At 37.4% G+C, this 26,087-nt stretch overlaps 6 protein-coding genes and 1 non-coding gene across 15 annotated transcripts in view; 2 read left to right on the top strand and 5 right to left on the bottom strand.

The window, feature by feature from the left end:
- Positions 528–1,896, bottom strand: LOC104730095 (protein RESTRICTED TEV MOVEMENT 3-like). Its single transcript, XM_010449188.2, has 2 exons — positions 1,660–1,896; positions 528–1,556 (listed from the first exon to the last, which is right to left on the bottom strand). The coding sequence occupies exons 1-2, from the start codon at positions 1,764–1,766 to the stop codon at positions 725–727; spliced, it is 939 nt and encodes a 312-aa protein (XP_010447490.1). The 5' UTR covers positions 1,767–1,896; the 3' UTR covers positions 528–724.
- LOC104730092 (pentatricopeptide repeat-containing protein At4g31850, chloroplastic) lies at positions 2,078–6,424 on the top strand. Of its 2 annotated transcripts, none has more exons than XM_010449185.2 (2): positions 2,078–4,646; positions 5,256–6,424. In XM_010449185.2, the coding sequence occupies exons 1-2, from the start codon at positions 2,345–2,347 to the stop codon at positions 6,308–6,310; spliced, it is 3,357 nt and encodes a 1,118-aa protein (XP_010447487.1). In that variant the 5' UTR covers positions 2,078–2,344; the 3' UTR covers positions 6,311–6,424. The 2 variants fall into 2 exon arrangements, with proteins under 2 accessions (XP_010447487.1, XP_010447486.1); XM_010449184.2 differs by having other exon boundaries at positions 2,078–5,239; positions 5,849–6,424.
- Positions 6,393–9,241, bottom strand: LOC104730094 (probable protein phosphatase 2C 60). Of its 4 annotated transcripts, none has more exons than XM_010449187.2 (11): positions 8,953–9,240; positions 8,540–8,682; positions 8,385–8,448; positions 8,109–8,217; positions 7,859–8,012; positions 7,636–7,761; positions 7,433–7,556; positions 7,282–7,358; positions 7,123–7,175; positions 6,967–7,021; positions 6,393–6,865 (listed from the first exon to the last, which is right to left on the bottom strand). In XM_010449187.2, exons 2-11 carry the CDS (start codon positions 8,654–8,656, stop codon positions 6,653–6,655), a joined length of 1,092 nt encoding a protein of 363 aa, XP_010447489.1. In that variant the 5' UTR covers positions 8,657–8,682; positions 8,953–9,240; the 3' UTR covers positions 6,393–6,652. The 4 variants fall into 4 exon arrangements, with proteins under 4 accessions (XP_010447489.1, XP_010447488.1, XP_019089573.1 ...); XM_010449186.2 differs by having other exon boundaries at positions 9,002–9,240; XM_019234028.1 differs by having other exon boundaries at positions 8,540–9,241.
- LOC104730090 (putative glutathione peroxidase 7, chloroplastic) lies at positions 10,119–11,810 on the top strand. Its single transcript, XM_010449179.2, has 6 exons — positions 10,119–10,537; positions 10,708–10,784; positions 10,872–10,933; positions 11,048–11,166; positions 11,250–11,417; positions 11,530–11,810. Exons 1-6 carry the CDS (start codon positions 10,289–10,291, stop codon positions 11,557–11,559), a joined length of 705 nt encoding a protein of 234 aa, XP_010447481.1. The 5' UTR covers positions 10,119–10,288; the 3' UTR covers positions 11,560–11,810.
- Positions 13,624–16,433, bottom strand: LOC104730091. Its single transcript, XR_002034715.1, has 2 exons — positions 14,357–16,433; positions 13,624–14,266 (listed from the first exon to the last, which is right to left on the bottom strand). It is a non-coding gene; the product is annotated as an uncharacterized LOC104730091 (transcript).
- LOC104730089 lies at positions 18,735–20,219 on the bottom strand. 3 transcript variants are annotated; one of them, XM_010449177.2, is made up of 3 exons: positions 19,665–20,219; positions 19,344–19,459; positions 18,735–19,145 (listed from the first exon to the last, which is right to left on the bottom strand). In XM_010449177.2, the coding sequence occupies exons 1-3, from the start codon at positions 19,769–19,771 to the stop codon at positions 18,874–18,876; spliced, it is 495 nt and encodes a 164-aa protein (XP_010447479.1). In that variant the 5' UTR covers positions 19,772–20,219; the 3' UTR covers positions 18,735–18,873. The 3 variants fall into 3 exon arrangements, 2 of the variants coding, with proteins under 2 accessions (XP_010447479.1, XP_010447480.1); XM_010449178.2 differs by having other exon boundaries at positions 19,344–19,429; positions 19,665–20,215; XR_758378.2 differs by having other exon boundaries at positions 18,735–19,060; positions 19,344–20,169.
- The window catches only part of LOC104730088 (transcriptional regulator ATRX), a 7,563-nt gene continuing 1,982 nt past the window's right edge, over positions 20,507–26,087 (bottom strand). For 2 of the 3 annotated variants that reach the window (XM_010449175.2, XM_010449174.1), the window contains exons 2-14: positions 24,890–25,093; positions 24,619–24,800; positions 24,156–24,282; positions 23,882–24,073; positions 23,725–23,763; positions 22,763–23,617; positions 22,559–22,672; positions 22,279–22,352; positions 22,049–22,100; positions 21,821–21,904; positions 21,693–21,742; positions 21,544–21,603; positions 20,507–21,453 (exon numbers count right to left, since the gene is read on the bottom strand). In XM_010449175.2, the coding sequence (XP_010447477.1) occupies positions 20,955–21,453; positions 21,544–21,603; positions 21,693–21,742; positions 21,821–21,904; positions 22,049–22,100; positions 22,279–22,352; positions 22,559–22,672; positions 22,763–23,617; positions 23,725–23,763; positions 23,882–24,073; positions 24,156–24,282; positions 24,619–24,800; positions 24,890–25,093 (2,532 nt within the window). In that variant the 3' untranslated portion in view covers positions 20,507–20,954. Of the gene's footprint in view, positions 21,454–21,543; positions 21,604–21,692; positions 21,743–21,820; positions 21,905–22,048; positions 22,101–22,278; positions 22,353–22,558; positions 22,673–22,762; positions 23,618–23,724; positions 23,764–23,881; positions 24,074–24,155; positions 24,283–24,618; positions 24,801–24,889; positions 25,094–25,650; positions 26,039–26,087 lie in introns of those variants that run through there. The other variant, XM_010449173.2, reaches the window with a different exon arrangement.

Below are 26,087 nucleotides of genomic sequence, written 5' to 3'. Positions count from 1 at the left end.
AACTGCAAAATTTCAAACAAAAAAAAAAAAAAAAAAAGGAAGAGTAATAAGAAAGGTACTGAACTGATTAGGAGGAAAGCTACTTCATAAGTCATAGCATGAGAAGAAAGAACTTGAGCTTAATCAAGTGTATGAAGCTCTTCCATATTGATTCCACCCAACTGTCGCTGCTCTTCATGTACAAGAAGAACTCACTCTTTGGAACACTATGCCAGAACAACCTGCATTAATATAGAATTATAGATACACACCATGCTGGATTAGAAAGAGGCGAAGAGCTGAAGCAGTTGCACCTCTGAGTGGGTTTAAGATGTACGTTAACTGGCTTTTGAATGAATACATTTCAGGGCTAGGGTATGGCATGTGATCCATCGAGCAAACAATACACAGCTGTTGATGTTATTGTTAACAAGTAGGGATCATCATCAAAAAAGAACTATCATATGCGTAAAAAAGAATAGGCCAGACACCAATTCAAGATATCAACGTGCAATAGAGAAAACATTCGAGAGAGAGAGTCGCAAAACTGTCATCTAAAGTTAAAACCAAAGTGTCCGATTTTCAAAAGAAAGCAGAGTTTGGGTTCCTTACTTAAAAGGTGACGTATTTTACAAACACGAAATAAAGCAAAACCAAGCACATTATTCCATTAAGGAGAATTATTTAGAAAAATAAAAGAAACAACAATATGTGCGTGCTGCTGGCTGCTAAGCCAGATTTGGCTTCAAATATCGACTTGTCCTAGTTCCTCCTTCTCCATCTTTTTTTCTGCATTGAACTCATTCAGCTTCTTCTCCACCCAATCCAACGGAGGTCGAGCATACTTGAGGAACACCGTTGTAGTATCGACTTGTCCTAGTCCCTCTTTCTCCTTCTTTTTTTCGATCACCTCATTCAGCTTCTTCTCCACCCAATCCAACTGAAGTCCAGCAGATTTGTGGAACACCATTGAGTAACGTGCAGTAGCTAAATAAGACATTGAGATATCTTGAAGCGGCTTTTCAAGAGTCTCAATCAAGTCGATTATGCTATACATGTGTCCTCTCTTCGTATTTGGGATATATTCAAGTCTCCACTTTGATGCAACGTCCGGGTGGTTTTCAAACATGCGAGTCACAAGTTCCACCTCTGACGGAGTAACTGGAAACCCGTAGACACTAGTGAAAGCTTCCTCCTCTACTGGTGGAGGAGTAGTAGTAGTAGTAGTGTCCTCGATAGACTTGCCGATAGCTTCAAGAACTTTCACCTCTGCAACAACCTTGACTTGATAATTCAGTATAAACCCACCATATTTAGCATCAAGTTTTCCAAGGGGAAAGCTGGATGCAAAACCACAGACAGGAGTCTTGTCATCAAACCACCCTTCTGTTTCTGTAAAATCACGAAAGACATCTTGCAGTTGGGAGTGTTCTTCAGAACTTTGATTCACTACAGTAAAAGAAAACTCTGCGTGTCTACTCCATCCAGAAGGCAAAGACTCAACATCAGCAACCGTCAGATACAGAGACAGAGCGTCATTAAATATAATTCCCTTGGAATATGCTGCCACAAGGCGCCTGCAAGCGAAAAAGAGTCATTGATAACCTAAAATTGGAAGGACAAATACAAAACAAAACTAAAACAAAAAAGAAAGAAAGAACAAACAACTTGTCTTCTTACCATCTACATCCACCGATCACGAATATATCAGAATATATATTCTCCGACTGCAAAGAGTAAACATTCTTAATCACCCATGTGAACTTCTTGTCAACTTGTTCCCCCATTGAATCCTTGATCAACGCTTCTCGCTGCCGCAGTCAGATTATGACGAAACCCTAGATTTAGATTCACTTATCAAACCCCCGTTTCTTATTTTTATATGTGTTTGTGTTACTGGTCTTCGCTTCTGGACTTTGGCCCAATTTTGATTGAGGCGGTTCTTGTCGGCACCCGTAAGGTGTTGTCGCTATGTTATAAAAAGTAATTAAGAAGGTTTTGGGCTATCGTTAAGTTTATTAAGCCTATAATAATGGGCCTAAATTGGGCCTGAAGATATTTTGGGAGGGAAGCAAAACGGTAAGGATCGAGTGGAGCAAGTCACACACTGATTGATTTTATCCTCTCGGTCTCGGCAAGTCTTTTTTATTTTGCTTCGAAAATCTCCCGTTCACTGAAATCAACTCCGTCGTGCTTTTTCGCCGGTGAACGGAGCAACCCTATCAGAATGTTCTACTTTTCTCTCCTTCTGTTTTGTTAGTTACATCTTCGCCACTTCAAATGTGATCAATCATCATCGTTAATCTAATCTCTCTATTTTGTCTGCCGGGGAATTGCTTACCTTTGCGCTTGGCTTATCTTCAAAATGGCCGCGTTACTCTGCTCGACGAGTCTGTGTGGTGATATTACAATCGGTGATGCTTGTCTGGTTAGTAACATCAAAGCAAAATGTTGTTGGAGACGCGATAATTTGCTTACTGGAGGGTTAAAGTTCCACGCTTTGAAGATTGGGTCTCGGAAGAAACACTGGAGAAAGAAGAGTATGAGATGTAGTAGTGTTATTAGTGTAGTCTCCATGAAAAGTTCGGATTTTTCGGCTTCCATGATAGGCAAGGCTTTGAAATCTGATTTGTCATCGAGTGAAGTAACAAGGGTTTTAATGTCGTTTCCTGATACTGATTCCAAGTTTTCGTATTTCAAATCATTGGCTGGGAAGTTGAATTTGGTTCATACTACTGAGACTTGTAACTACATGCTTGAAGCTTTGAGGGTTGATGGAAGAGTTGAGGAAATGGCTTATGTGTTTGATTTGATGCAGAAGAGGATTATAAAGAGGGATACTAATACTTACTTAACTATTTTCAAGAGTCTTTCTGTGAAGGGTGGATTGAGGCAGTCACCTTATGCGCTTCGGAAGATGAGAGAGTTTGGTTTTGTGTTGAATGCTTATTCGTACAATGGGTTGATCCATCTTCTGCTTAAGTCTAGGTTTTGCACAGAGGCAATGGAGGTCTATAGTAGAATGATCTTGGAAGGTTTTAGGCCTAGCTTGCAGACTTACTCTTCACTTATGGTAGGATTGGGGAAAAGAAGGGACATTGAATCTGTGATGGGTTTACTTAAAGAGATGGAGACTTTGGGGTTAAAGCCGAATGTGTACACGTTTACAATATGTATTCGGGTGCTTGGTAGGGCGGGGAAGATTGATGAGGCATATGAAATACTGAAGAGAATGGATGATGAAGGATGTGGACCTGATGTAGTTACTTACACTGTCCTTATTGATGCTCTGTGTACTGCTAGGAAGCTCGATTGTGCTAAGGAGGTTTTCGAAAAGATGAAAACAGGAAGACACAAACCGGATCGTGTTACTTACATTACTTTGCTGGATAGGTTTAGTGATAACAGAGATTTGGATTCAGTGAAGCAGTTTTGGAGTGAAATGGAGAAGGATGGTCATGTACCTGACGTTGTTACCTTTACCATTCTTGTGGATGCTCTCTGCAAAGCTGGTAATTTTGGTGAAGCTTTTGATACATTGGATGTGATGAGGGACCAAGGTATCTTACCGAACCTCCACACATACAACACGTTGATTTGTGGTCTTCTAAGAGTTCACAGGTTGGATGATGCTCTTGAACTTTTTGGTAATATGGAGTTACTTGGTGTTACTCCTACTGCCTATACGTACATTGTTTTCATTGATTACTATGGAAAGTCTGGAGATTCCGTCAGTGCTCTTGAGACCTTTGAGAAGATGAAAACCAAAGGAATAGCTCCGAACATTGTGGCCTGTAATGCGTCTCTCTACAGTCTAGCTAAAGCAGGAAAGGACCGAGAAGCAAAGCAAATCTTCTATGGATTGAAAGATATAGGGCTAACCCCTGATTCAGTAACCTATAACATGATGATGAAGTGCTATAGTAAGGTTGGGGAGATAGACGAAGCCATCAAGCTGCTTTCTGAGATGGTAGAGAACGGTTGTGAACCTGATGTTATTGTTGTTAATTCTTTGATCAATACACTTTACAAAGCTGATAGAGTAGATGAGGCGTGGAAGATGTTTTTAAGAATGAAGGAATTGAAGCTCAGGCCTACAGTTGTGACTTACAACACATTGCTCGCAGGTTTAGGCAAAACTGGAAAAATTCAAGAGGCGATTGAGTTGTTCGAGGGGATGACGAAGAAAGGTTGTCCACCTAACACAATAACTTTCAACACTCTCTTTGATTGTCTTTGCAAAAACGACGAGGTGACTCTAGCCATAAAGATGTTGTTCCAGATGATGGACATGGGTTGTGTCCCAGATGTTTTTACTTACAATACGATTATCTTTGGTTTGGTGAAGAATGGTCAAGTCAAAGAGGCAATGTGTTTCTTCCACCAGATGAAGAAACTGGTGTACCCTGATTTTGTTACCCTCTGCACTCTTCTCCCAGGTGTTGTCAAGGCCGGTTTAATCGAAGATGCTTACAAAATCATCGCCAACTTTCTTTACAATTGTGCAGACCAACCAGCCAGTCTTTTCTGGGAAGACTTGATGGGTTCTATCTTGGCTGAAGCTGGATTAGACCACGCCGTTTCATTTTCTGAGAGATTGGTAGCTAATGGGATTTGCCAAGATGGTGAATCGATCTTGGTGCCATTAATCAGATATTCTTTTAAACATGGTAACGCCTCAGGTGCTCGAACTTTATTCGAGAAATTCACTAAAGATCTTGGTGTCCAACCCAAAGTTCCGACCTATAATCTGTTAATTGGTGGGCTTCTTGAAGCTGATATGATTGAAATAGCACAGGACGTGTTCCTACTGGTAAAGAGCACTGGTTGCATCCCAGATGTTTCTACCTACAACTTCTTGCTTGATGCTTATGGCAAATCAGGAAAAATAGAAGAACTCTTTGGGATGTACAAAGAGATGTCAGCCCATGAGTGCGAACCAAACATAATAACTCACAACATTGTCATGTCAGGGCTCGTGAAGGCAGGAAATGTGGACGAGGCTCTTGATTTATACTACGACCTTATCAGTGATCGTGACTTCTCCCCAACTGCCTGCACGTATGGTCCCCTTATCGATGGCCTCTCTAAGTCAGGAAGATTATATGAAGCAAAACAACTCTTTGAAGAAATGTTGGATTACGGTTGCAGGCCAAACTGTGCTATCTACAACATTCTCATTAACGGGTTTGGAAAAGCTGGTGAGGCTGATGCAGCGTGTGCGTTGTTCAAAAGGATGGTAAAAGAGGGAGTAAGACCGNGATATTCTTTTAAACATGGTAACGCCTCAGGTGCTCGAACTTTATTCGAGAAATTCACTAAAGATCTTGGTGTCCAACCCAAAGTTCCGACCTATAATCTGTTAATTGGTGGGCTTCTTGAAGCTGATATGATTGAAATAGCACAGGACGTGTTCCTACTGGTAAAGAGCACTGGTTGCATCCCAGATGTTTCTACCTACAACTTCTTGCTTGATGCTTATGGCAAATCAGGAAAAATAGAAGAACTCTTTGGGATGTACAAAGAGATGTCAGCCCATGAGTGCGAACCAAACATAATAACTCACAACATTGTCATGTCAGGGCTCGTGAAGGCAGGAAATGTGGACGAGGCTCTTGATTTATACTACGACCTTATCAGTGATCGTGACTTCTCCCCAACTGCCTGCACGTATGGTCCCCTTATCGATGGCCTCTCTAAGTCAGGAAGATTATATGAAGCAAAACAACTCTTTGAAGAAATGTTGGATTACGGTTGCAGGCCAAACTGTGCTATCTACAACATTCTCATTAACGGGTTTGGAAAAGCTGGTGAGGCTGATGCAGCGTGTGCGTTGTTCAAAAGGATGGTAAAAGAGGGAGTAAGACCGGATCTCAAGACTTACTCAGTTCTAGTAGATTGCCTTTGTATGGTCGGAAGAGTGGATGAAGGCTTGCGTTACTTCAGGGAGCTGAAGGAGTCTGGCCTCAATCCTGATGTAGTATGTTACAATCTCATTATCAACGGACTTGGAAAATCTCAAAGACTTGAAGAAGCTCTTGTACTTTACAACGAGATGAAGAACAGCAGAGGAATCACCCCTGATCTCTATACTTACAACTCCTTGATTCTGAATCTGGGTATTGCCGGAATGGTGGAAGAAGCTGGGAAGATTTACAATGAGATACAAAGAGTGGGTCTTGAACCGAATGTTTTTACTTTTAACGCTCTGATCCGCGGATACAGTTTGTCTGGAAAACCTGAGCACGCTTACGCTGTGTACCAGACAATGGTGACCGGTGGTTTTAGCCCCAATACAGGAACATACGAACAGCTCCCTAATAGAGCTTGACATTTTACACAGCTAATACAAAGTAGAGCTCTACGCACTAAGTGAAGCTTTATGTCCATGTGAAGTGTACAAAAACATAGCGTTGTGTAAATGTCATATTGATTTGTTTATTTACATGATGATGATATGTTCTTTAAGGCCAACAACAATTTCACATCAATTATTCCTACTGCATTGTGGGAGCTCCTGAGACAAAAGTCTGCACACGGAGGAAATGGAATACTAAAATCCCCAGAAACGTCAGGTTGTGATATATAACAATGTCTTCCAAAATGATTTACAATCTGAACCGAATTACTAGATCTAGATGCCAGCCATCTTCCGTGACTCTTGAGGATGGGGCTAGTTTGATGTGCTCGGGTGATCATGTTTCGCTTCGGCTTGGCTTGGTTCTGGTTTTGGTTCAGTTTCTAAGTGAGTTAGTTCCGTGGACTGAACAGGCTTCTTGAATTGAACCAAGATCATGGTCATGTTATCACAGCCTTCACCACCTGCGGTATTTGGAGCCAGACATCTATCGAGAACCTTTTCACATACTGCCGAGAGTTTGGTCTCCTGAATGTTACCAATGGAAAGAAAGAAACTGTAGAATCCAGAAAAGGAGAGAGTGGAAGAAAAACTTTTAATCCAAACGAAGCCAAATCAAGTTAGCTTACTGAATTCAATTGTTCATGTATGAAATCAACGAGTTGTTGGCTTGTCATGCAATCCCTGCAGATATGAGATGAACAAAGACAAATGTATCAATATCACAATCAAGAAATGATCTTGTTTGGAGAACAATATCAAAACTTTTTCAAAATGATGTTTACCAAATTCCATCGCAGGCAAGAACAAGGAAATCATCATCATCACAGAGTTCAACCTGAAGAGAAGAACTCAAAATGTTTTAGGCGATGTTTCAGAAGAAATAACTCAAAATGTTATAGAAGATGTTTCAGTAGAAAGAGAACCGGTATTAGACCACTTACAGTGTTTACATCTGGACTGGCTGTAACAATTTGCTTTTCAGATGACAAAAACTTGTTCTGCTTAAATTCCATGTCACCTGTAAAGAGACGAAGAGCAGCTCAAATCAAAGATTGCATGTAAACAAGCTGCATTGTGCGATCAAGAAGTTACCAATAGCTCTTGCTAGATTCAAGCTTCCGTTGACTCGCCCAGCATGAATAAAGCCACCAGCTTTTAATATCCTTTCTTTCTCAGCATCAAGATCTGGTTTATGATCTCTAGAAAGATTGTAAGCCTGTAGACAGAGACCACACGTTTTTAATAAAGACGCCAAAAAGACTTAATCAAAAGGCCTAACAACTGCAGAATTTTACCTGACCCTTTCTGGATATCACACAACGTGAGTCCCCTGCATTTGCAACAAATAGCTGCTTGTTTCTAATAACAGCTACACATGCTGTGCTCCCAGAATTAGGTCCAGTAAAATCAGAATGAGGACCCTGTGTAGACAACATAAGCACAAGTCTTAGATCTAACTTTACTTTTGCTCAGTGATAGAAAAAGTGAGACTGAAAATTAGCAGGTGGGAAGATTTACTTCCTCAAAAGCCCAAGCATCGGGTTTATTAGCGCTGTCCCCGCTCCTTGGTGACCATATCAACCCTTCAATCATTCCGCTGAACTTATTGATTTTGTCACCGAGTACAGCCAACTCTCGCCATCCTCTTTGTCCTTGCATCATCTCATCCATTCTATGATAACCACAGCGAAAAAAGAACAAACACTTATAAGCAGAACTTCAAATAGACACAGTCACACAGACTCTTGTTGCTCTAAAATTTAGTTACCTGAAAAACGCCTTTTGAAGAGAAGTTCCTACGTCTCCAGCTGCATATGCCTCATCACTGAGAACCTGCTGGTGTAGATACTTGGCGCAGAACTTTGAAACAACTTTACCTACAACCACACAAGCCAAAATCATTTGACATTCCATAAACAGAAAGAAGGAAGCTTGTACAAGAACAATAACCACCAAAAAGGTTCAGCTATATTGATGTCTTCAATCTGTAGTTGGCTTAAGCTCTAAATACAAGTTTAAACCCCAAAGGTTCAATTTTTCTTACCTCCATGGCCATCATAGACACCCAAGAAGGAAGTGTTCTCATCGAGATCAAGAATTGCAGCATGCTACCAAAGTTTTGAAACAATTTTTGAATCAGTAAAGAGACAAAACATGCCTGAAAAAAGAAAGGTTTAAACTTTATGATATTACACTCACCGCATCTTCCATGGACGCACGCCAACCTTGCATAGAGGACAAACCATATCTGAGTTTATTATTTTCCCCATCTTCTGAAAACTTATCTGTTTTTGGAGAACTAAGGTATATACCCATCTCTCTCTCTCTCTCTCTCTCTCTTTCTGCAAAGCAAAAAGATTGCACATTTCTTCATCAATCAAAAAAAAAAAAAACGATTCTTGCTCAGATAATAAATTACCCAAATCCATCAGAATCTTAAAACAATATACAAAGATAAAATATAATTCTGACAATGGACCTGTGAGATCTCAATCTAAAGAGCTACAAACATAAATCAATCTACAAACAGAAATCGAAACCAAAAACAAAGTGGTTTTGAATTGAAACGATTAGAGTTTAAACACAGCTGTAACAAAAATTGGATATCAAACCAATTCGATGGATCAAACGAAGTGCGTGATGAGAAGCTTGGTTTCTCACATTTCTGGCTTGATAAAGGCAGGACCTTTTAGGTAGGAGAGACCCTTGATCGGAGTGATTAGAGGAAGAAGAAGAAAGTTTTGATTTTGGGATCAAAATTCAGATTGTATCTCTCCCCTGAAAATATATGAGAAAAAGTCTGTTTTTGTTTTTGCCTTTAGAAGAAGAAGCAACAAAAGTTCCTCAAGAGTTTCGTTGTTTCGTTTCCTTCTCCCTTTACTCGCCAACACAACACACCCACACGGCCTCTATTGTTTTACTTAATTAACACTAATACAATAATTGTCTTAACTTGATGACTCGTATGATTTTGTGGATTTGGCCTTTAACTAAGTTGTATATTTCTTTAAAACCGCAAAATTTCAGTTGGGATTGATCAATCAGATGTCTTGTGTGTTCATTAAATTCTCTAAACTTACTTAGATTAGATAGTATAGAAAGTGTAAATTTTAATTATAAGCGCTTATATGTTTGCATTGTTATGTAACATGTTCAAAGTTTTCAGTTGTATGAACGGTAACTTACTATTTCTTTCAGACAGGGTCCAACGAGACATGTGCAAGCAATAAATGCAACCCACATAGGATAGACACAACTACCATCTCCAATACAAAACACTATTGGTATTATAAACCACTTTGGTATCAATCTGCTTCACAACTAAGTGCGACATAACCTATACCCGAAAATTCGATCAACAAACTCGTCTTAGATAACCTCTAGACAATTTATTTTATTTTTATAATGCAAGAAAAAAGAATGATGATTCTTGGTTCCATACACCAGTTTTGATATTCTCTATAAGGTCTGTAAACTAGTAAGTTAGTCTGCGTCTAATCCAAATAGTATGTAGGTTTGGGTTCCCTATTCAACCTAACTCGTGGTTCACAAAGTTGGTATAAAATTGCCTATTTGCAACGGCGTTGCATGATAAGCTTTGACTAGTCCTTCACCAAACCCCATATAAGCTTTTGGCACCGCTCAGCTTTTCCATTTCATTTTTTTTTAAATACCATTTTATTATATACAAAATTTTGTGAATATAATATCGAAAACGTGTTTATACTAGGACCGCATGATATGGAATTGTGTGTGTGTGTGTGTGCAAAAAAGTTGTAGCTATGGATTTTTTTAAAATTTCCTGAAGAAGCATCATGTTATAATAAATGATGCTGCTAAACGTTGTTGTTTGTTAATTAGGCTAAGAACCTAATTTGTGTAACACTTCTTTGTATAAATTGTAGAACCAAGTAGTAGTACTCTTTCTTGTTATTCTCTGCTTCTATAATGGCTTCATCTTACGCATCATTCTCATATATCTCCAATGGTTTCGTTGCAAGCCCACCTCCAAATTCTTCGGCTTTTCTCCCCCCTTCGTTGAAACTTACCACGAGGACATCGAATTCTCGGAATCTGAGAAATGGGGTTTCCCTGAAATCTTCGAATAATCATGGACTTCTAGTCAAATCAAGAAATTTCCGTAGTGTGTATGCAAGAGCTTCTGCAGAGAAGACTGTTCACGATTTCACTGTAAAGGTACGTTTCTGTTTCTGTTTCTGTTTCTTTATCTGAATAAGTAGCTTTAGGTTTTTATCTATTCTGTTTTGTTGCCATCAAATATTCTATATAATCTCACTGACATCTGAAAGTACAAGTGAAAACATCCTCGTCACTAAAATCTGTATATATGAAAATAATTGAGACAGGACATAGATGGGAAAGATGTATCTCTGGACAAATTTAAAGGCAAACCTCTTCTGATCGTTAACGTCGCTTCAAGATGGTGCGATAGTTTCTTCGAATTCTATTTCTTAACTTAACTTTTGCATCTGAAATTGAAATAATTTTTTTTTTTTTTTTACTATTACAGTGGTTTGAAATCATCAAATTACTCAGAGCTTTCACATCTGTACGAAAAGTACAAGAACCAAGGTAAGCTTTTCATAGTTAAGGTTTTGTATATGTTATCCCCACTAGAATTAGGTAACACATTGATTATGATGATGATNTTTTTTTTTTTTTTTTTTGTGTGTTTCTCATATTTAGGATTTGAGATTCTAGCTTTCCCTTGCAATCAATTTGGATTTCAAGAGCCTGGATCAAACCCTGAGATCAAGCAATTTGCTTGTACACGATTCAAAGCTGAGTTCCCTATATTCGATAAGGTAATGCTAAAACAATGTTCATTGTTTTCCAGATCAGAGAGGGATCCCTTGAATATAATCTTGATAAGTTTTTAATATACTAGGTTGATGTTAATGGACCAACTACAGCTCCAATCTACAAGTTCTTAAAATCTAGTGCTGGTGGATTCCTTGGTGATATCATCAAATGGAACTTTGAGAAATTCTTGGTTGACAAAAAGGGCAAAGTCGTCGAGAGGTACCCTCCCACGACTTCTCCTTTCCAAATCGAGGTACCGATTTCAAAACTCTTCTTCAATCTTGAATCTTGGTTCAGTTGTTTCCGGTTTGGTTCTTGATCGGTTTAATACTCCTAAACAATCTTCTTGTTTTGATATGTCGCAGAAGGACATCAAGAAGTTGCTTGCGGCTTAAATCTACGGTTCACCTGTTATAGTAACATAGAGAAAGAGATTGATAGCTTATTAACCGGCAAGTGGTACACTACACAAATTTCCCGGTTATTGTTGTTATACCAGAAATTTAGATAAACATGTAAAGCAATATCTTCTTCTTCTGTTACATTATACGTTCCCATAAATAAGATGTTCGCTTGCCATTGTATATAAACAGCACACCAATGCCTTTAGGCTTCGGACTTCATATAGCACATCCCATTATTACGATATTTACTAACACACACACACACACGCAAACATATCCGGAATAAGAGTGCTTAGATTAACGTTGGCGTCGAGAAGAAGATTGTTTCCGTGACTGTGGCAGAAACCTATGGCGGAGATAAATCGGTCTAGATACCTGTGAGGATCGACGAGATACACGAGGAGGAGGATCTCTTCTACGTCGAGTCTTACCAAGAGCTAGCCGTGGCCTTTGACATACTCCTCCGAGTAAAAGATCATCATCTTCTTCTTCTTCTTCTTGTTCGAGGAAAACCCCAAGGAAGGTCTCTGGTGTCTCCGGGCGGTCGAAGAAAGAAAAGGCGGTGAGCTCTAACATTATGCGGTGATATCTCGCCGCTTGGTCTCCTTGTGAGATGGATATGATTGCCACATCGTCATGGACGGTCGAGATCTCTCTAAGGTCGATCAACGGAAATTCTTGGAACTCGTAATTCTCTGACCAAACAAGAGTACTCTTGCTCGACTCCTCCATGTTTCTTTCTTTGTGTTAGATATTTTCTTCTGAAAGAATACTTTGCAAGAATAGATTCTGGTACATGTTACCTTTATAATTGTCTCCATCACCTCAAGATTTTTAAAATCACAAAAGACTCGTCAATGGAAATTATGGAATTTGTAAAAGTTAATTACTAAAGTTTTATTAAAATATGTTCACAGGAACAAAAGACTATAGCTTCTATAGATTAACACATTAACACGCGAACTTAAAATATATTTTAGTCAAATCGCGAAAAGTTCGTTTCGCTATTAAACTATTTTGCCACTGTGACTACTTAATTAGTATGTTCTTATAGGTTAAACATAGCAAATTCACCTTAATTACATAAAGCAAACAATCGGCTAATGACTATGGTGTAGGCTTAGCTAGGGAACCATTTTATAGAGATTAAAAGGTTTGAACTTTGAAGTACTCCCTTTTTATGGGGTTAAGATACTAACCAATAACGTTTTTTAAATAAATTCACGTATAAACGGAAATACATTATACAAAAAGAAAAATGTGTTTGAAAGTAGTGAATCTCTATTCTCTAATATGATATTTGGCTCCCTAATTTAGATGGTTAAGTACCACAAATTATTTTTTTAAACACGTTCTGTGATATGTCAGCCCTAAACCGGCTCTCGTTTCAAGGATCCTACTCCTTTTAAACGACAGCGATAAAGTGGATAAAAACGGTTAGTACGGCTGACCATTGGTTCATACGTACTTAACCTTTCTTCATTGAGACTTGGTTTAATTTTTGGCTCCAAATTTTTTTTTTTTTTTTTTTTTTTTAATGTGCCCAGCATTGGGCTAGATTATTTTGGATATCTGCATTTTATGTATAGTATATCCGTTATCATTAAAGAAAAGAAATTTCCAAACAACTTACTCACAATTTCAAAGAATCTGAAATACGTTTAAAGAAAACCTTACAGTGACATCATTGACTTGACTGCTAGGAACAAAAATAATAGTATAAAAAGTGTGATCAGTGATTGGCCACACATGAACTAGTCGGTGAAAGCCAAAAATTAAACAATGCTAATTTTGGATTAATCATCTGTATCGGTTTCTAAAAACATCAGTTAATATATTACGTGTTACTGACAAGGCAAAGTCAGACTTCTATACGATAAGCAGCTAAAGGAGAAGATATTTTCTATGGTAAAGTTTGAAGGAGCAATTAAAATATGTAATTAGCATGTTTTGACTTCTTTGTTATTTCATCCTGACATTGATAAAACCTTCTTTGACTTTTGTATTGTTTGAAATGGCCGATTAGAGAGTACAGCAAACTCTAACTACATATGCTTAACTTAAAAACTACACTCTTTAATTAAAATCTGCAATGCAAATTTGCATATAATCAATTGATATAAGGATATTATTTCTTCCAACTAACTAAGAGATTAAAAAAAACTAAAGCAATATTTTGACATTAAAAAAACAAGAAACTAATATATGAGGCATACCAAAGAAGAGCCAATCGCTAGGATATGTTTCTTTTTGACACAATCACACAACGTTTTCTTTATATCGGTACATACTCAAATTCCTTCCACTTAGCTTAGACATGTTCAGGATTTAGATTTCAATTCCAATTTGACACATTCCGGATTCAAAAATTCAATTCCAATTACATGTGACCAATTGATTATTATGGTATTCCTGCAGTGGACTTGTAGACCAATAATCTCATTCAGAACCTACTAAGTACTAACCATATAATAAGTCAAGCACTTTTTACTCTCCGACTCTAGCCTAGAACAAACACATATATGACCACATAAATGTGACACACGCGACAATTAATTGATTAACCAAAGCACAAAAACTCTTAATCAGCATCATATAAAATATAAATAAGCTACGGAAAAACAGCTTTGATCTCAATAACTTCGCTTCAAAATTTGCATCGGGCTGCGTCGAAAAATACGTTAAAGATCATCCACACCTAAAACAGAATAAACATAAACAGATACATTATCACAAGTATACTCACGGATTGTCCTTGCTCACACCAGAACCATTGATGACACCTTACATTCAAACTTATGTTCAAGCCTCCTCAATTTTGCCTTCCTAGCTCAACAAAACTGCACCATGTGACTCATAGTTTCCCATACAAATGTAACCTGCCAAAAAAAAACGAGCTTTGGTGACATCTTGTAACATTAGTGTAATGCAACACATAAGTGCTCTGCAAAACCATATCTATTCCATTTACATATTTACTTTTGATGTCATGAGACATTTTCCATCTCACTCATATCATTTTAGACTAATTTGAGAAGCTCAACCTCAACCTACTTGAGGTTTACCAATAAATGGTTAATGGTGACACCTTTCACAAGTATCGAGAAAGTACTATCCTTGTCTTGAAGAAACTAAAAGGCCAAATATGACCAATGATAGTAAGATCATACCTAAATATGTCATATGGCTTCTTTGGTTTGAAAACACTGGAAAAAGGGAACAAAAGAGAAAACATGACAAAAAGAGAACACAATGCATGACAAGATACATCTACCAATTCAGAAAATTAATCAGCTCTTCACTGAAAAAAATCCCAATATTTTCTTTTATACCTGCCATAAATATAACTAAAATGAAAATTTTGGAGTGTTTACTTTAGATATAAGAAAAAAAAAACTGAAAGTCATTCAAGTCAGAAAAGAATCACATATAATCATCTTTGCAAACTAGTGACGAAACACTTCAAGTACTATAAATTCCTTCTTCACAAATAGATCTACAAATCGCTTCCTAGATCTAAAATTACTTATCAGGTTCAAAATTACTAGAAGGTTGTGGAAAAACTCTCAAACAATTTTTTTAATTTTTAAGTCATTTTGAGTATTGGATGCAAAGAACATGTTCTTAAATGAAGAAACAAACCCACAAGAATATTCTCGCAAGATTCACAACGTGATCACATGGAATCGATGATATATAAATTAGATACCATCTATATGTAGTACAACCACATTAAGCTATGTATATTAGCCTAAATTAGAAACATAATTATATAAACGGAATCAAAATGTACGAGAGCATACAATATAAATAATATGTGTAAAACAAACGACTAATCAACAACAATTTGACTCATGAACAGTACTATTGCAAGATCCATGACTATACACATAGATATGATCATATGAAGCAAATAATATATCTACACATAGTTATGAATCAAAAGTCCATATCACGGATTAAATCTGCGAATGAGAAACCAAAAAAGAAAGAAAGGAAAAGATAACCATATAATATTTACTTCGATCGAGACACATTGAAGATTCAAAAGAGTTAGGACCAGCCTAAGGAAAAACTAGGTTAACGTTAATGGTCCCATGTTAATCTCACTTAACCACGCCTTAAACTCATAGATTAAGGTTTCGATACTAATGATCTCATAAAATATTAAGTTCAACAAAGGAAAAAACAAAAGGCAAACTCGCATGCAATTGGAAACCAAATCGATGGCAAAACAAGAACAAGCTTCAATATAGATATCAAGATCGTATCTACTTACCTTTGGAGAGATAAAGAACACAAGAGAGAGAGAGATGGGAACACAATTTTAGAAGAAGAAAACGTGAACGGACCGAAACGAATCGGCCGCCGGAATCTGACAGATAGAGCAGTGAGCACGCAAGAGAAGCAAAAGCAACGAACATGCAAAGTGCCTTTGTGTGCTCACTCTCTTCTGTCAGTTTCTATGCGTTTCTCTTTTAAAATTTGTCCCAAAACTCACTCGTGACCCTCTTACCTTACCGACACGAATAGTGAGATTAGAGATCGAACATATGAAAGATGTTTGAAACGGATGAGACTTCGAAGCTTTTGAGTTAGATCTGAGGCTTTAGGGTAAGTAGAGAAACCAGAGAGAGAATATATATTTATAATCGAAGGAGAAGAGGAAAGTTATTCATTTATAGATACACTTTTGGAAAACAAATCTAGGGTTTTGACCAAATCGAGAGGAGAAATAAAAGTAAATTACCAAAAAAGAAAGAACAAAAGGGGGAGATATATTCGGGGAGAAGGATTTAGATTTAGAGGAGAAGAGAAGAGAAGAGAAGAGAAGGAGAGGACGACGAATCTGTTAAAGAAGGAAACAAAAAACCTTATCTCTCTCTGTCTCTCACTCTCTTCAAGATAGAGTCTTATCTCTGGTTTTTTTTTTTTTTTGGCTTTTGTCTGTTTCCTTCTCTCTCTCTTCCCTCTTACATGCAATGGGACAGATGTCTGAAGAGAGAGACATTTGAATGGAACGGATTGGTAAACAGTACCCATTGCAGTTTATAGTGGTCAATCTCATAACCTATAAACGGCAACGACAAGCCTAAGAAATTTTCTTGGATTTTGAGAAATGAATCTTGGTCTTTCACGATGGGGAGGAGAGATAAAAGTTAATACTCGTTTTATTATTATAATCAGTTACTTTTTTTTTTTCAGTTTACCTTATTTCACATACGGCAAAAACATAAACAAAAGACCTCTAGCTCTAGTAATGACAGTAAATTAGTAGATAAACAACTTTGTGAGTACTTTATTCTGCTTGACGCGTGTTAATGAAATAAGGGAGTCGGGGTATATTATCTACCAATTATTCCGCTCGGTTAATTCTCTTCTGAAATATACCGAATCGTTTTTTTGTTATGCTAAATGCTGAGAATTGAATATAGTATGTGTGAACTGGAATAACTCATAAGCTGAATACTTCTAGAATATATTTATCCATCATTTGTCACCCACCCAATAAAATTAGAAGGAAAAAAATATGTATTTATTAATAAAATTTTAAAATAATACCATAAAGCAAAGACGGTGCTTCCCCAAAACATATACTCGCATAAGAAGATTTTGTTCTAAAAGAATGGCTAAAGAATCTATATGCTGATCTTGTAAGACCACAAATGTGGAGTACCCTGTGTGTAACCCATTCATGGTCCTGCTTTTTTGTTTTCAATATTCGCGTATATAGTAATTCTTTTTCATGTTTTCTTCTTTCTTAGTTGTAATAAACTAATTTTTGGTCATGAGATATTGGTATTAAAGTGGGATTAGAAGATTGTTTAGGGAGGAGATTAAAATTATTTATAAGTTAAGTTTATATGTTTTAGTTCCGCGAGGAACCATGTTTTTTTTCCAAATATTTGTTTGTTCTGAAGCTAATCTTGGCATAAACTTTTGCTATCTCTACTTTGTCTAGCAAATAAATTATAAAATTAAAACCTGCTAAAGTCACTAATATTTTACCATTTTTCTTGTCATATACATCCTCTTGCGGATAAATGGATGAATGTTTTTTATTCTAAATTTTGTTACCCCAACACTGGATCATTTCGGCTAATATTGTGCGAGGGTTCATATCTCTATTAGGTTAAACTCTCGGATTTGATACAAAAAGTAAAAGAAAAAACAGTTTGTGAAGGAAAGTAAGTTAAAAGAACCGCGTGAAGTGTGAAAAAAGGGTAAGAGCTTTGTGTGTTCTGACCTAAGAATATATTCAAACACTCAAAAAGGACTGTCTACATTCATTGCTTCCCGATGACACAGAACATAACTCCGACTCTTTCCTTATTAATATACTACACCAATAAAGATGTATAAAGATAATGCTATCTGAACAGCCCTGACTTTTTCTTCATACATAAAAAAACGAAGCGAAGTCATGTATATAGGAGTGGCGTATACCGACCGTATAGTACATATCTAAATTGTTATGTTTGGAATTAGCCGAATATTTTTGCTTAAATTATCCATTATATATGAGATATGACTGAGTAAACTATATTCAATTCTCATATGACTGAGTAGTATTCAATTCTATATATCTATAAAAATATTAAGAGCAAATGGTTTTAAAAATAGATCAGATAGAAAGTAAACTCATTTCTCCTCTCGGCCTATAGAAAGGGGGAAATAAGAATATTGGATCATGGTTCGTGGACCACATGTATCCCATCATCACCAATGAACCTCCATCTATTACACTTACATATATATTATAATTATAATCTGATGTTACAAGCATAACAATAATGTTTCGCTTGTTAATGTCCAGATCTTGTTCTAATTAATACTGAAGTTTGTTTCTTTTCCTTTACCAGAAAAAAAAACAAAATAATGTACAGTATATAACTTGCAATTTTGATGCGTAATACAATACTAAAAATCCCACCGAAGACCTCAGATCTGATGGCTTTAGGTCATCACCATTGGGGGGTTTTAATTTTGAGCCTCTTATGTACTGTTTGAATTTTTAATAAATATATTATGTACTGTTTTAAAAATAAGAACCCTTCATCTCCTAATTAAAATTATCCCCTCCAATGGTGAGATATAATTTTGAGTCTCTTATTTTTTAAAATATAGTTTTTTGAAATTAAAAGTTTTCCATAATGAAAAATGTGTAAAACAAAGAAATGCAGTCTGCATTGAAACAAAAATGAAAACATGCCAAAGTTGTCCAAAACAAAACAATGTCAGATCAATTTTCAGAATAACCGAGCTCACACACTTCTTAGTAACTCGCATCGTAGGATGAGATATTCACGAACATGCTGCAGTTTGCATCAGCTTGCGGGATTCCAGCGGCGAGGGTGAAAAAATACAGAGTCTTTGACTGAAGGTTCTTAAAACTGCAGGTTGACGCCCTCCACCATACTGAACTTTTCCACTTGTCTCTTGTGCAATTTGTCTCCCTCGTGTCCTCTCAAAATCCAACTCCGTTGGTAAGCTATCAAACAAAACAACAATCCTCAACATATCTTTCTTGCTTACAATATCAAGCCAAGCCTGCAACAAAATAAAACTAGTACACCCTAACAAAGAATGAACAAAAACATATCAAAACTTTTGTAATAAGCCAACACGATTTCCAACTGAGCAGCTAAATCACAACAACAATCATAAGCATAACAATGAAGCTTGCACAATTTTTTGAGACAATAAGAAAGCTACACAGAAATTGTTCTAATCAAACCAAACAAATAGGTTCATTTTTGTAGCTAGGAGAGTACTTGTTCGTGTTCGTGGAGAATTTGCAGGGAACCGAAGCCCGAAGCCCTCTCCTCGAACCATCACCCTCTTTCTCTGCTTCTTTATCCTGCAAAATCGCAAGGTGCGATGTCTAGTGCTAAACAATAAAAACAAACCATCAACCCCATCAAGCCTATACCTTTCTACACATTAACTCATCTCAAGCCAAAACCATCAGTAATTTGAACTAAACAATGGTTTACAAAACTCCTTAATTCTTCTAGCTATGAAGACGCAATGGCATGATCGTGTATCGAAGGCTACTCCATCAAAACCGTGGGAGATTGAAAAGAATTACTTACATGGTAACATTGTAAGTGAGAGGGATAAGATAATTTGAAGGAAGACCAGCGATATGTCCTCCAAATTGATGCACAAGAACAGCATAGATCCCAGCTCCACGGTTCATGTGTTCCTCATACTGACTAAGATTCAATCTGGGAACAAGACTCGATTCCAGTTCAATCTCCTTCGATTCCAGTCTTCTCCGACTCCATCTCCAACTATTCCAACCGATTAAATCTCCTCCGATTGAGAGATTTGCGAGAGAGAGAGAGAGGAAGAGAAAGAACACAATGCAAAAAAAAAAATTTGCTCTCGATTAAACTTTTTACCCAACCATCCGCCGACACGTCACAGTCTCTAATCCAAAATCGAGTATACTAAATAAGAGGAGCTCTTCTCTTTTTTTTTCTTTTCTGATTTATTTTTTTCCTACTTTTTCTTAAAACCTCTCCCTTAAAACCTCCGTTGGGGATGACCTTAGATCCTTATTGCAAGGCTGTTAAACCCTTATCGATGTTTGAGTGTGACTTATATAATAAACTAAATGTAAATGGAATATTCCTTACATATGGAAGCAAACAAAGCATACACTAATCCTTTCCGGAATCTCCAAGCATCTCGCAATCCCACCATTTATACAAGTCTTTGTTTAACTTGGAAACAAGTCTTTGGTAGAGTAGCACTCGAAAAAAAAAAGTTTGATAAAAAAACTCAAAAGTTATTTGGCAAAATGTTTGGCCTAATAAGAGACTTTAGAAATTATAGTTAACGAATAAAATAGCCAAAAGTGGCAAAGAATTAAAACGGTTTTCTTGACTAAACATAAAAGAAAAGACACAGCTCCTGACGAAAACACAAATACACATCAACTTGTTATCAACCTACATAAAATCCAAATTTCAATGATGATGATGGTTTGGGGAGAGAACTGCTAACAGTCGAAATGCGTTTAGAATTTATCTACCCAAATACTCTCTGCAGAACTCATGGAGAGATAGATGAACGTGGGTCAAAAAAATAAAAATAACCAAAGCCAATCTTACGTATCAACCTTAACACTACATAATGCTGATACCAAACCTAATTAAATAGAAAACCACCACTACGCTTCTTGTTTTAAAACAATTCTACACTTCTACTGCCCAAGACGACATCAAGTCTTCACCATTTTCTCACGGCCACCACCAACCCACCATTAGTCCATTACCACCACACCCATCACGCTTAGATTTGCACCTTAAATTACATACTCATGATTGAAAAGAAAAAAAAAGCGCAAGCCTTCTTCTCCTCAAAAGGCCAGACACTCATCGCTTCCTCTTCTTACCAGACTTTGCCTGACTTCCCTGCGACTTCCCTTTAGTTGCTGTTTCTTGCGCCTTCTCTTCAGATTCTGACTCTGTATCGCTCTCCTTGGCTTTGGAGGCAGGTGTAGATTTTGCTTTTCCCTTTCCTGTTTTGCTTTTCGCCGGTGCAGATTTTCCAGGTCCTGACTTGGATTTTGGAGTTGTTGTAGTCTTGGACGTCTCTTCCTTTTTCTTAGATGAAGCTTTGGATGTTCCAGAGGCTCCTTGGTCCTTTGATTTTCCAGATTTCGATACATTTTTCTTCAGCTTGCTGCTTCCTGATTTAGCAACGGTTTTTGGGGTTTCCTCTTCCTCGCTCGACTCTTCAGAGCTATCCTCTTCTTCTCTGTCAGCTTCCTTCGAATCCTTTGGTTTGCTCTCTCTCTTGTCATCCTGGGATTTCTTGCCAGACTTGGCAGCAGAAGCAGCTTTAGACTTACTTGATCCAGCTCCACCACCCCTGAACCAACAGAAGCATAGAATTACTCATTAGTAGAAAAATTTTGGAAACTTCAACACTTGTCAACTATTTGCTTTCAGTTTCATATACTTTTTCGTTGATGAGTCCATCTTTGATTGCTTGCCTGTCTTAGCTTTCTTCTTCTGGGGCCTACATGATGGCAAACAAATATCTCATAAAATAGATCATCACATCCAGATATATCTCATAAACAACAGAACTAAAGAAGTAACACATACGCTGTAGAGGCTTCTTTATCTTCATCCGTCTGATCAGCAGCTTCTTCATCCTGCTGACAGAAAGTGTAAGTTACAGCAATGCGAAAAACAAAAAAAAAGGCAGAGATGAATGAATTTCAATGCCTCACCTCCGACGACCCTGATTCATCCAGAAAATACCACTTCTGTTTCTTTAAGTTCAAGATTTCTTGATCGCCATCATCATAGCAAACCTGAAAACGAACATGGCAACAGCATAAAGCAATTAAAATACAATAAAATGGCCTGAATCAGATGAATAAATATGTACCGGTTAGGAGAGCATTCAATAGGCTAATTGTTCACCACGATAAGGAAAGAGATAAAATTGGGCTTACCAGATGTTTCTTCTTAGCAGAATCATACGAATTGACCACACCTTTATAATACCTGCGGTAAAAATCCAAAATTCAGTTAGAAGAGTGGACAAAAAAAAAAAAAATTGAACTATCCAAGGTGTTAGTCCAGACTCAATTTTCTAATAGAAAAAACATAAAACAGACGAAAAGGAAACTGCCTCTATGTATATCAAAATATAATTCCTAAGAAGAAAACACAAGATGCTTACGCTTGATCCATAGGCCACCAGACTTTGACCCTCGACCCAACTAAATTTTCATCATGGTTTTGTAGATCAGATGCCTGCAAAGAAATTGTTTCAACATGAAAAACTCTACAAGAAGAAAAACTCGGACAGAGCACATGACTGGTATATTTAAAGAATAAAACAACAGAAGGGAACGTATAGATGGTAAAGGGAAAATATCTTCAACTGGAAGAGAATATGAAGCTGCTACCACGCACAGTTACTGCTGCAAATTGCAATTGGTGAAATTACAAAAACATACCTTTCCTTTGTCTAGACTTCGTTTTCTCTTTGTGGTTGTACTAGGACTTTCTTCTACTGGTTGCTTTGCTTCTTTCTTTGATTTTGAGGCTGACTTTCCAGAGGAAACAGCTGCCTGAAACACAATTGAAGTGTAATTGGTAACAGTACAAGGAAAGGAAAGTCAGACATGTGTCGAATCAATACAGGTAAGGGAACTACTCACTTTTTCATTATCACCAGACGAAGTGTGTAATGACTCCTCTTCCATGGCTTTCTCACGTCCTGGCTTTTTCTTATCCTCTTTTGGCTTTGTGGATTCTTGTGCACTATCACTCTCAACTGCTTTTTTCTCTGACTGCTTCGCTGCTTTTGTCTCAGTAGTGCTTTTCTTTGAAGGAGGAATTGTAGGCTTTGCTTTACTTGAAGAAGCAACCTTCTTTCCAGACTTTTTCGTCATCTGAGCTTCAGAAGTGTTTGGTTTTTCCGAAGCTTCTTCGGTAGCAACAGAAGCAGAAGGTTTGACCTCCTTTGTTGGGCTCTCCTTTTCCTTCTGGTTTGCAGTCTTCTTAGTGCAGCTTTGCTCAGGAAGATCCTCAGCCCTTGATGGAGAACTGGCATTGGTAATTTCATCTGCTGATGTCTTAGATGGTGAAGCCTGCACGCTTGTTTTCTTCTCATTCTCAGAAGAAGTGGCTGCATTCACAGATGGATCATCAGGGGGCGAAGTTAACACATCCTTGCTGTCCAGGAGTGCTGCAGGTTCAGTCTCCTCTTTGATATCTGAACTTTTTGATGAATCTGCCTGTTTGACAGGACTGGATTGGTTTTCTTTTTCCTTAATCTGATGTTCAACGTCAGTCTTCTCTTCAGAAGTTTTATCCAAGTCAGTGTTGCTAGGATTATCAAGTTGTTGGGGCTCATCTTTGGCACCCGTATTGTCGTGCTTCTTTGTGGAATCAGTATCAATGGAAGAATCATTCTGTTGCGCCACACCATTGCTAACTCCGGATTTACTAGATTCATCCTTAGGTGCATCAATTCGCTCAGGGGTACAAATATCTGCTGCCTTCTGTTTATCCTGTTGCGATTGGAACACAAAAATCAATTAACAATCCACTTAAACGAAAAGAGGAATGACATCTATATTTATTATACATAAACAAATTTAAGAGAAAAGAAACATGCCTCTACTTCCGCTTCCCTTGTTATATGACCTTGACTATCCTGGAAAGGATAAAACAAATGGAAGAACAATATAAGAGCTAATGTCATTGGAAGATATGCATATTCACCAAAAGTTGAGGCAGTGTGACAAGAAAACAAGTGAAAATTAAAGGCTTACTTCTTTTTCATTCGCAACAGCTTGGTCGTGCTGCAAAGCACTGAATGTCCCTTCACATATCGAAGCCACTATGTTACTATACTTATCTAAAGGGACACCCGACGATTTCACTGCTTGAGTCAGATACGTTTTGAGCTTGCTAGCACAGTTACTGAGAACTTTTTCTGCCAACCTCCGTGATACTTGAGAAACCTGGTGAGTGAGGAGAAGTTAAAAGAGTTACAGAAGAGCATTGGTTGCTGATATAATATCATTCAGACCATCCATGTATTACCTCATCATCCTTTTTAACATAATAAAGAATTGGTGACAGCATCTCTGAAGGTATATCCTCGCTTTCCTCTAAAACGAGGGTCATAATGTTCTCCATAGATGAAAACACATTCCCTGAATGATGGTCTCTGAAAAGGAAAAGAAATTTAACATCAGGCAAAAATTATTTTGGATATTGTACAAGCAAACATAAGCAACACACAATAGAAAAGTTGTGAACTATATTACAAGTACATAAAGTAAAGTAGCACATTTTAGTCTATGGACAGGCAGAACGACATGATTGAAAATGGTATCGACAGAGAAAAACAACAACCATGAATCAAATGTGACATAAGGAACGACAGGGGAACAAACAAGTAGACAACAATTCCATGTATGTGTAGTGTATGGACATTACATTACAAGTTTTTTTTTTTTTTAAAAAGGTACAATTCTGAAGTAATGAATATATAAGCTTGTACCTTATACCCTTGAGGAAATGCTGGAACATCTCAATAAGAAGTGCATCACACTCAAGATCCAACATCACAACACATGATCTGACCTTAGCCACAGTTTCAAGGATTGAGATCCTTTTGGGATAGGAACGGCTAGATTTGTCAACTAGATCTTCAAATGATGATACAATTAACTTGAATACTTCCTGCGCATGAATTGAAGCAAAGAGTCAGTGACCAAACTGGCATAATGGCCATTTTCCTCCAAGAAAAGAATACCAAACAATAAAGATACCTTCATCTGTTCATCATCGTAAGGAGCCTCGGGAGCAGTTATTCTTGTAATCTCACTGATACAGGCAGCGACTGCAACTTTCACTTCGACGTCAGAATGCTTGAAGAGTTTTCCACCGACTAATGCTGTCATCAATGGAGAGAGTGCATTCTGCATTGATTCAGGAGGTGACTGTTCAACCTCCGCTAGGCATAGGAAAAGTTTCTGCAGCAAAAAGTATAACAGGGTTAAAAGTATAAAAAGAGCATAGAAACTATGGAGAAACTTAGACTTCATCATTCTTCTAGTACAGGTTGATTCACACATGATATCAAACATAACAATACCAAACAAAATAATCCCCCTGACTCATATTTAAACCACACATCCTTACAAGATGAAACCAATTCAGTATAGAAAAAAACTACATTCGCAAAAGCAGAATTGTTCAGGCAGTCTATGTAAAGCAGAATTCAATAACAACCACATCCTAACTAGATGCATGCTCAATAAACGCAGATTGAATGAGGGCACATCTAAATATTATCAAAAACTGAGAAAAAACCAAGATTTCGAATGCAGGAATAGAGCAATGTGTAGGGAGATTCACAGAGCAAGAATTGAAGGAAACAGCAAAAAGGAGAAACGAAGCAAGGACGTACTAAGTCAAATCCAAATCAAGAAATCCACACTAAAACACATGCACACACGCTTAGCATTGCCACGAATCCGAAGAAGAAAACACAGAAAAAAAAAAAGAAGAAGAAGGAGAGAGAGCTCACGTCAAGGAGAGAAAGAAGCTCATCGACAGAAGAAGGTGGGTCAACAAGCTTAACACCAGCTTCAAGAATCTGATTCTCTACATCTTTATCAGAATCAGACATGACTCCCCTCTTCCTTAGTTCCTCTTCTCTCTCTCTCTCTCTCGTTTCGATTCGGGATGCGTATCTACAAAATTAGATCTCTACAAACCCTAGATTCGGGAAACACACAGAGAGGACTCCTCAGCGTGAATAAGCTAAAGCCACCGTCGATTCCACAGATGAGAAAGCTAGATTTGGCGGAGAAACAACGAGAAATCTCTCCCTACAGTCACTGAACAACACGCTAGGGTTTTCTCTTCTCTCTCTCTCTTTTTTTTTTTGTTCTGTTCTCTCTCTCTCAATCTTAACAGCTTACACTAAAAAAAAAAAAAAAAAAAAAAAAAAAAAAAAAAAAA

The sequence above is a fragment of the Camelina sativa genome, chromosome 12, assembly GCF_000633955.1.
Source record: "Camelina sativa cultivar DH55 chromosome 12, Cs, whole genome shotgun sequence".
Classification (NCBI taxonomy): Eukaryota; Viridiplantae; Streptophyta; class Magnoliopsida; order Brassicales; family Brassicaceae; genus Camelina; species Camelina sativa.
The sequence above is the reverse complement of the archived record's forward strand: the minus strand, read 5'-3'. Positions and strand labels throughout refer to the sequence as shown.

Excerpts from the sequence above, each read along its gene's own strand:
- LOC104730092 (XM_010449185.2), top strand. The coding sequence starts at position 2,345 with ATGGCCGCGTTACTCTGCTCGACGAGTCTGTGTGGTGATATTACAATC. Across the intron at positions 4,647-5,255 it reads AATCAGATATTCTTTTAAAC|ATGGTAACGCCTCAGGTGCT; the intron begins ATGGTAACGCCT and ends ATTCTTTTAAAC.
- LOC104730095 (XM_010449188.2), bottom strand. The coding sequence starts at position 1,766 with ATGGGGGAACAAGTTGACAAGAAGTTCACATGGGTGATTAAGAATGTT. Across the intron at positions 1,557-1,659 it reads GTGATCGGTGGATGTAGATG|GCGCCTTGTGGCAGCATATT; the intron begins GTAAGAAGACAA and ends TTTCGCTTGCAG.
- LOC104730094 (XM_019234028.1), bottom strand. The coding sequence starts at position 8,656 with ATGGGTATATACCTTAGTTCTCCAAAAACAGATAAGTTTTCAGAAGAT. Across the intron at positions 8,449-8,539 it reads GTGCGTCCATGGAAGATGCG|CATGCTGCAATTCTTGATCT; the intron begins GTGAGTGTAATA and ends AAACTTTGGTAG. Across the intron at positions 7,359-7,432 it reads GAATCTAGCAAGAGCTATTG|GTGACATGGAATTTAAGCAG; the intron begins GTAACTTCTTGA and ends GTCTCTTTACAG.
- LOC104730090 (XM_010449179.2), top strand. The coding sequence starts at position 10,289 with ATGGCTTCATCTTACGCATCATTCTCATATATCTCCAATGGTTTCGTT. Across the intron at positions 10,934-11,047 it reads CGAAAAGTACAAGAACCAAG|GATTTGAGATTCTAGCTTTC; the intron begins GTAAGCTTTTCA and ends TCTCATATTTAG. Across the intron at positions 11,167-11,249 it reads AGTTCCCTATATTCGATAAG|GTTGATGTTAATGGACCAAC; the intron begins GTAATGCTAAAA and ends TTAATATACTAG.
- LOC104730089 (XM_010449177.2), bottom strand. The coding sequence starts at position 19,771 with ATGAACCGTGGAGCTGGGATCTATGCTGTTCTTGTGCATCAATTTGGA. Across the intron at positions 19,460-19,664 it reads CTCACTTACAATGTTACCAT|CACTAGACATCGCACCTTGC; the intron begins GTAAGTAATTCT and ends TTTATTGTTTAG. Across the intron at positions 19,146-19,343 it reads TTCTCCACGAACACGAACAA|GGTGTACTAGTTTTATTTTG; the intron begins GTACTCTCCTAG and ends ATTCTTTGTTAG.